Source organism: Gekko japonicus, unplaced genomic scaffold, assembly GCF_001447785.1.
Source record: "Gekko japonicus isolate JY-2015 unplaced genomic scaffold, Gekko_japonicus_V1.1 scaffold6964, whole genome shotgun sequence".
NCBI classification, from domain to species: Eukaryota; Metazoa; Chordata; class Lepidosauria; order Squamata; family Gekkonidae; genus Gekko; species Gekko japonicus.
Window position 1 is genome coordinate 10605 of NW_015159919.1, and position 9067 is coordinate 19671.

At 50.0% G+C, this 9067-nt stretch overlaps 1 protein-coding gene across 1 annotated transcript in view; it reads left to right on the forward strand.

Annotated features, from left to right (window-relative positions):
* The window catches only part of LOC107108063 (U8 snoRNA-decapping enzyme-like), an 8663-nt gene extending 5272 nt beyond the window's left edge, over window positions 1-3391 (forward strand). The window contains exon 2 of the mRNA XM_015408450.1: window positions 2489-3391. Within this exon, the coding sequence (XP_015263936.1) occupies window positions 2489-2674 (186 nt within the window). The 3' untranslated portion in view covers window positions 2675-3391. The remainder of the gene's footprint in view (window positions 1-2488) is intronic.
* Window positions 3392-9067: the final 5676 nt, after the last annotated feature.

Here is a 9067-nt window from a genome sequence, read left to right on the forward strand (position 1 = left end):
GAGAAGGGAGAGCTTGTACCTGAATAAAACTTGGTCTTAAAAGTGCCACTGGACTATTTTGGACCGGGGGACCGGGGGGAGGTCCTCTGCAACTTACCTGGCTGCTTCTTGCTCTGACTGAGGGCTGCTGGGAGCAGGGGGTGGGGCTTCTTGCATGTGCCTGCCCCCTGGGCTCTTTATTGCCAGAGCTCTGCTCCTGTGCGCTCCTGCAGGAAATGACCCCTGAGTACATGTAGGGACATTTTACTTCTTGTGAACAGATTAACTTCAAAAAAGGTTAACTCGCAACGGCTCCAAGCCCCGGGTACGAGAGCGAAGAAGAGTGGTCCCCTATAAGATGCAACACAGAAGGCAAGCGAGAGTCAAAGAGGCTCAACCTTCTCACCGATGAGAAGGCGGCCAACACCAAGGGTACCTGAATGAGAGAATTCTCTTAACCCCTACCCTCCCAGATCCTCTTGCCTGAAGAGTTGCAACACCTGTTGGTCTGAAGCAGGAGAACACATTTAAGAGTCCAGCGGCACCTTTTAGGCCAACAAAGGTTTATTCAAGGTATGAGTTTTTGTGCGCACGCACATTTCAGATATTTAATCAAATATATTGTTAAGTACTGGGCTCTAGACGCATGACAGTGATCAGCTGAGGTTTATTCAGTGATTTCAGCTCTGGCTAAATGGCATGCAGTTGCCACACCCAAATACACCCCACTCCCAGCCATAAGCTATTCACATAACATTATTACTTGACTGGTTTATTCCAGAGTCCTGGTCGGCTATTGTTCTTGTGCTCCAAGCTCAGCCAGTCAATCCCAATACATAACATATGTACCGTGTTTCCCCGAAAGTAAGACATCCCCCGAAAATAAGACCTCCCTGAAAATAAGACCCCCCGGAGTAGACAGGAAGTGCGAGGTCTCTTTTAATCAGAGAGCCCGCGCCGCCGCCAGGACAAGCTGCCGCCTGCTGCTCACTCTGCCCTGACGGAGTGTACCGTATTCTTCTTAATAAGACATCCCCTGAAAATAAGACCTAGTGCATCTTTGGGAGCAAAAATTAATATAAGACACTGTCTTATTTTCGGGGAAACATGGTAATATAGAATATTTTAAATACATAATCAGCAACTATTTGAAAAAGTGTGCACGCAAACGAAAGCTCATACCTTAAATAAACCTTTGGCTCCGGTCACATGGGCCAGTTAACACGGGAAGGGGGGGTGGAGGCGTGGCTGTTCTCCCCGGAGCAAAATAAAGCGTGGTAGCCCGATCACATGGTCTCCCGAGTCTCTGTGCTTCAGCTGTTAGCTGGCGATCACACGGCGATGCTGCAGCGTGGCAGAGAAGCGACACGGCGCGATCACACAAGCGTTTTGCATTTGTGCGCATGCGCAGTTCCGTAGAGCAGCGCTGCTTTCAGTTTCGTGTTTGTGCGCATGCGCTTACGAAAAACATCCGGTTTGCGATGGAATGTGGACGGGCGCCGGATGCCACGGGATACTAGCGCTCCCGTGATCAGACGCCCGCCCCTGCCCCACGTTTTCCGGATACTAGTGCTTTTTAACTCTGCATCTTCGGCGGGATTCCACAGGTTGGCCACGGGTGCGCTACGCTTCCCAGGTGTTGTGGTGTGCTCACGCCCCAAAAATCCTCCCGATATTCGTGCCTTTTGCGCGGCAAATTCTCCATGTGACCGGGGCCTTTGTTGGTTTAAAGATGCCACTGGACTCTAAATTTGTTCTAATATCCAAAAGAAATAGGGACAGGATGTATTGAGGAAGTAAAGTGGTTTTGTTACTGAGAACTGTTTTTAGGGGGTATCTCACACCTAGTCGTTTATTCAAAAGCAAGTTAAGCCAACACCTCAGTGTTGGAAAGGATATGGGGAGATAGGAGATTTAAAACACTGTTGGTGGGCTTGTCCCAAGATACAGGAATATTGGAGTAAAATTATAAAAGAAATTAAAACTATAACAGGTCTAGAGATACCGAACGCCCCAGAATCCCTTTTATTACACTTGGCCAGGATTAAAAATTTCTAAACAGAAAGAAGATGTAATTTCAATGCTTCTGATGGCAGCCAAGACATTACTTGCACAGATGTGGAAAGCACATAGACTGCCTACAATATCCCAATGGAGAGCTAAAATATGGGACACAATCGTATCAGATAAAATCGCAATGCATTTGATAGCACTAGACAACCCAAATAGTCAGAACAACTTTATGAAAAAATGGTTTAGTTTTTTTGAATATATAACCGCGTGTCAACCACAAACCTTTAGATTGCCACAAAAATATAAAGACTTTGTATTTTATTAAGAACATAATGTTTTAAGTAATTTGTTTGTTAGAATTTGTAACGTTGAATGTTTTGTATATGTTAATTATGAAAAAATTTACTAAAAAATTATTTGCAAAAAAAACCAAACTGTTTTTAGGGGGGTTCAGGGTGGGATCTTGTGACTCATTTCTGTTCCTCTGTCACTTCAGGCGATGGGCCTTGTCCGCGTCCCGCTCTATACCCTGCGCGACGGTGTCGGGGGCCTCCCGACGTTCCTTAGCAACACTTTCATCAGCTGCGCGCGAGATCAGTTGGTTCATGCCCTGGAAACCTTCGAGCTGGTGCCGAGAGAGCAGCTCCAGAAAGCGTTGACCGTGGCCCAGAAGAAGCTGTGATCGCGGCTGGCCGGGACCGCCTCTTGGAGGCTGTTCGATCCAACTCTCCAAAGAACGTGAGATCCCTCGATTGACCTTTTTTGAATCTGAACACCGCTGGGGCGGCGGAAAAGAGATTTAAACTTCTCGGTGGCGGGGAGCGTGACTCTGTGTGAGTTCACGTTCTTGAGGGCGGCAGTCCCTATCAGGCCTGGGTTGGGATGTCTTAAGAGAGGAAAGCCAAGTCGAAAAGATGGCTTGGTGTTTCCATGCACGAGCATGGGCGCATGTCTGACGTTCCCTTCTGTCCAGAGAGTCACCTTACGAATCGCACATTCCCCAGTGTGCAGCTTTAGTTCCCCCCACAAACACCTTAATTTTCAAACCAGATTGCTGTGGCGATTTTTACGCTATACTACAGAGGTTGATTTCTTCCTCTCCTAACTGACCACGCCACATCGCCATTATTCTTTTATTTCACAGTTGGGGCTTGTCCTCCAACCAGTTACTGTTCCGCTGCTTGATGTTTGTGGGTTTGTCTTTGTCTCCCTAGCCTCTTTCCGGCTTTAATGGGCTGTCACGAACGCGGGAGGTATTAGGCAAAGTGTCACTGAAAGACCGAGAATGTGAGATTCTTTAGTAGATCAGGAAACCGCTCTGGCGTCCTGACTAGCAAATCAAATGTTTTTCCGAGCAAATCAAACGTTTTTCCGAGCGCAATAAACTAAGTATGCATCCATCCGCTGATTGGCCTCTTCCTTTTATTCCTCGAATCCGAACGCCCTCTCAAGGGCTAAGGATTCAGCGAGATCCGTACACACCGGGAAAGTGGGGAAAGTGGGCGGATGTGAATGAGATGCAATTCAAAGTGAATAAGTGCAGAGTTCTACATCTGAGTAGCAAAAATGCGAAGCACACATGCTGAATGGGGGGCTCACATCTAGGTAGATGGGTGTGGGAACAAGACCTTGGGGTCTGGGTGGACTGTAAGCTAAATACGAACCGTCAGTGTGATGCAGCGGCAAAAAAGGCTAATACACTCTTGGGGTATATCAACAGAGGCATAATATCCAAATTACAGGACGTCATAATCCCACTATACACTGCATTGGTCGTGGTGCACCTGGAGCACTGTGTGCCGTTCTGGAGGCCACACTGCAAAAAGGATTTGGGCAGAACGAAGTGGGTGCAGAAGAGAGTGACGAGGATGATCAGGGGCCTGGAGGCCGAGCCCTACGAGGAAAGGCTGAGGGACTTGGGGATGTTCAGTCACAGTCTGGAGAAGAGGAGGTTGGGGGGGACGGACATGATTGCTCTCTTGCAGTATCTGAAAGGCTGTCACGTAGAGGAGGGCAGGGAGCTGTTCTTGTAGGCAGCAGAGGAGAGGACACGCCATAATGGGTTTAAATTAAGGGTGGGAAGGTACCGGCTGGATCTTAGGAAACACTTTTTCCCAGTAACAGTTGTTCAACAGTGGAATCGGCTGCCTTGGGAGGTGGTGAGCTCCCCCTCCCTGGCAGTCTTCGAGCAGCGGCTGGAGAAACACTTGTCAGGGATGCTCTAGTGTGGTCCTGCATGGAGCAGGGGGTGGGACTAGATGGCCTCTAGGGAGACCTCCAACTCTATGATTCTAGGTGGTGAGCTAAGGGCAAAAGCTGCACATAGGCCAGGGTTCCCCAACCTGGTGCCGGTGGGCACGGTCGCACCCACCAGTACTTCCCTTGGCGCCTGCTGAGCTTTCGAGGAAGTGGGCGGGGCCATCGTAAGGTAGGGCTTGTGATTGGCTGCCCTCATTCAGCTGAAGTGGATTGATGAGCACCTGGGTGTGTGGTTCCATTCCACCTTCGGGATTTCCTTTTGCTCAGCAGGTGTGAGGAGGGAACTATTCCATTTGGCTCCACCACCCCCGGGTGGCCATTTTGGGTTTGGCTGCACTCCCCGTGGCGGCCGTTTAGGGTTGGTGCTCACCCCCATCAAAATTCCAAAGGTGCCCGCAGCCTCAAAAAGTTCCGGGACTCCCCGATACAGGCCACGATTGTACCGTGCAGGCATGGAATGGATTCCGGTCATGGAACGCAGCTTCTCGAGAAGCTCTTGTTTTCATTGATGTAAAGAAGCCAGTCCGCAGCCCTTAGGCTGGGAAAATACGGGGATCAAAAGTTTGGTGACGTCTCCAAACTTGTGGGTCGCAAGCCATGGCTAGGGATTTGGTGCCCGTTGTAGATCTGAGCCTGCGAAGCGATCAAATGTATGTTTCATAAGAACATAAAGAGAAGCCAGTGTTGGATCAGGCCAATGGCCCCTCCAGTCCAACACTCTGTCACACAGTGGTCAAAAATACCAGGTGTCCTCAGGAGGTCCAGCAGTGGGGCCAGGACACCAGAAGCCCTCCCACTGTTGCCCCCCCCCAAGCACCAAGAAGACAGAGCATCCCTTGCCCCAGACTTTGCCCCAGGCTGAGAGTTCCTATCTATACCTTGTAGATAGTAGCCACCGATGGACCCCTGCTTCAGATGCTTATCTAATTCCCTCTTGAAGGCGTCCATGCTTGTAGCCGCCACCACCTCCTGTGGCAGTGAATTCCATGTGTTCATCACTCTCTGGGTGAAGGAGGACTTCCTTTTATCCCTTCTAACCCGACTGCTCAGCAATTCCACGGAGTGCCGACGAGTTCTTGTCTTGTGAGAAAGGGAGAAAAGGACTTCTTTCTCCACCTGCTCTATCCCATGCATAATCTTGTAAACCTCGATCGTGTCACCCCCTCAGCCATCGTTTCTCACCCTTTATTGCAGCTCACAAACTTCTACGCCACTTGATGACACATGAATCTGCCTTCTACTGAATCAGACCCTTGGTCCATCAAAGTCAATATTGTCTACTTCGACTGGAAGCAGCCCTCCAGGATCTCAGGCTGCACTATTTCCCATCACCTCCTGCCCGGTCCTTTTAGCTGGAGATGCCGGGGATTGAACCTGGGACCTTCTGCATGCCAAGCAGAAGCTCTACCGCTGAACTAGGGTCTCGGGTCAAGGTCGTTCTCATCTCCTCCTGCCTGGTCCTTTTAACTGGAGATGCCGGGGATTGAACCTGGGACCTTCTGCAGGCCAAGCAGAGGCTCCTCCACTGAGTCAGGGTCTCAGGTCAAGGTCTTTCCCATCTCCTCCTGCCTCGTCATTTGAACTGGAGATGCTGGGGACTAGAACCTGGGACCTCCTGCATGCCCAGCAGAGGCTCTGCCACTGAGCCAGGATCTAAGTCATGGTCTTTCTCATCCCCTCCTGCCTGGTCCTTTTAGCTGGAGATGCCGGGGACTGAACCTGGGAGCTTCTGCATGCCCAGCAGAGGCTCTGCCACTGAGCCAGGGTCTCAGGTCAAGGTCTTTCCCATCACCCCCTGCCTGGTCCTTTTAACTGGAGATGCCGGGGATTGAACCTGGACCTTCTGCATGCCAAGCAGAGGCTCTGCCACTGAGCCAGGGTCTCAGGTCAGGGTCTTTCTCATCTCCTCCTGCCTGGTCCTTTTAACCGGGTAGTTGGAATAAGCAGAGAGGAAGGTCACGGCCAGGAGAGGGGGCAAAAGCAGTCATGGCACTGTTCCTCCCTTCAGCCGTAACTTCCTCATTTGGTTTCCTCCCGGGTCAGCAGTGCTCCGCTTAGCTGCCCCGCCGTGTGACTTCAGCCCTGAGCCGCAGAACGCATTACTTCCCCACCCCTCTGCCCGCAGGGCAGTGCAAAGATATGCTCTGAATAGTTCCTCTGTGTGCATGGATACGTGTGCGCGATGTATAAATAAAGTCACCTATGTATATAATTTGAGAGGTGTGGTTTTTGTGGACGATCCTGGCTTGGAGGGCGCCCGTTCGGCTTCTCGGGAGTGGGTGGGGGCGAAGGTGGAGGGAGGCACCTCGACACTGCTGAGACAGCTACAGGGTGTGGAATTTTAAGCAAAGCAATTTCCTGTCGCGGGAAGTCCCTCTTTTTTCCCCCCCGCGGCTCTGAGGAAAGCAGATTCTCTGGTGGTAGATGGGTTTGTGCTGACTCTGAAAGAGGGTCAGAGCGAATGAAAGCGGTACCAGCGATTCCTTTTACGGAACCGCCTTGAATTCTCAAAGCTGGTTTAGAATGACGCTCCAGCACAGGCCCCTTGCCAGGATTTTGTCGCTTGTAGGGCAAAAACTTTCCAAGTGGGGCTGCCGTTATTTTTATGTCATCTCCAGTCTGACCCAAAAGGGGTTTACATCCTTCTCAATTTGGCGTGGTGGTTAAATGTGCGGACTCTAATCTGGGTGAACCGGGGTTGATTCCCCACTCCTCTACTTGCAGCTGCTGGATGACCTTGGGCAGGCCATAGTTCTGATAAGAGCTGTCCTTGAAAAGGAGCAGTTTCTGTCAGAGTTCTCTCAGCCCCACCGACCTCACAGGGTGTCTGCTGTGGAGAGGGGAAGGGAGAGGAGTTTGTAAGCCGATCTGAGACTCCAAGTGAAGGGCGGGGTATAAATCCAATCTCTCCTCTTCTTCGGTTATAAATTCATTCCAGGTATAGTACCTAAGTAAATACTATTAGAGAATCTGTGCTTAAATTCTTAGCTCGTGTGTGTGTGAAATACCGTCAAGTCATTTCTAATTCATGGTAACCATATGAATTAACATCCTTCAGAATATCCTATCATGAGCACCCACTTCTCCACATGCAGCCAGCTGGGGGACCTTGGGCCAGTCACAAGTTCTGTCAGCGCTGTTCTCTCAAAAGCAGTTATCTCAGCCAGTGTTCCCTCTAAGCTGAGTTAGTGTGAGCTAGCTCACAGTTTTTTAGCCTCCGGCTCACGTTTTTGTCTTAGCTCAGGAAGGATGGTTCCAGTGCAAACTAATTTGGAGGTGGGGTAGCTCTGTATGTCAGAGAGGGTATAAAGTCTAGAAAGATTGAGAGGCTAAGTGAATTGGATTCGCTTCTGGAAGTTCTATGGGTTGAAATAGGGGGGCCAAAAGGAAACTTAACACTGGGAGTTTGTTATCGCCCACCAGATCAAAAGATAGAGGAGGATTATAAAATGATGAATGCCTTAAAGATAGCAACTAGACAAAAACACTGTGTAATAATAGGTGATTTTAACTACCCACACATTGATTGGGTCAATATGTGTTCTAGCCGGGAAAAAGAGATTGAGTTTCTAGACACTCTAAATGACTGTGCTATGGAGCAGATGGTCACAGAATTGATTCCCCACTCCTCCACTTGCAGCTGCTGGATGACCTTGGGCAGGCCATAGTTCTGATAAGAGCTGTCCTTGAAAAGGAGCAGTTTCTGTCAGAGCTCTCTCAGCCCCACCGACCTCACAGGGTGTCTGCTGTGGAGAGGGGAAGGGAGAGGAGTTTGTAAGCCGATCTGAGACTCCAAGTGAAGTATAAATCCAATCTCTCCTCTTCTTCGGTTATAAATTCATTCCAGTTATAGTACCTAAATAAATACTATTAGAGAATCTGTGCTTAAATTCTTAGCTTGCGTGTGTGTGAGAAATACTGTCAAGTCATTTCTAATTCATGGTAACCGTATGAATTAACATCCTTCAGAATATCCTGTCGTGAGCACCCACTTCTCCACATACAGCCAGCTGGGTGACCTTAGGCCAGTCACAAGTTCTCTCAGTGCTGTTCTCTCAAGAGCAGTTCTCTCAGAGCTCTCTCAGCCCCACCTACCTCACAGGGTGTCTGTTGTGGGGAGGGGAAAGGAAAAGGAGATTGTAAACCGCTCTGAGACTCCGAGTGAAGGGCGGCATATAAATTCAATCTTCTTCCTCTTCCTCCTCCTCCTGCAAGATATGTTTTCTGCTGATCAGCTGGAGGACCCTTTAAATCTTGCAGGAGGGGAGGGAGAGGGGCGCATGCCGTCCCCCACTTCTTCTCAAAAGCATTTAAAAGATCCCTTTAAGTGATTTTGAGAAGCAGCATGCTGTGCGCACGCTCCCCCCCCCCATTCTTCTCAAAAAAATCTTGTGGGTCTGGCCCTTTAAGGAAGGGGGTGGAGCCCCCCCTCTGCCATGAAAGCTGGCTGGGTGGCCTTTGGACAGTCACATGCTCTCAGGCCGGCCTACCTCATGGTGGGGGGGTTGTTGTGAGGATAAAACGGAGGAGGAGGAGGAGGAGAATGATGGAAGCCACTTTGGGTCCCGATGGGGGAGGAAAAAGGGATATAAATGACGTAAATAAAGTAAAAATAAAGAAGTGGGAGACGGCTGGTTCCCAGCTGCCATGCACTGGCATGCACCGCAGGGACTGGCAGGGTCGGGTGTGGCAGCCCAAGGGGCTATGGAGGGAACCGGAGGCTATGGATGTGGAAGAGGAGCGCGGCCATTGTTGGATCGAGTCAGGGAAGAGGGGCACAGCTGGGAAGTAAAGTGGGTTGAAAGAGAAGTATCCA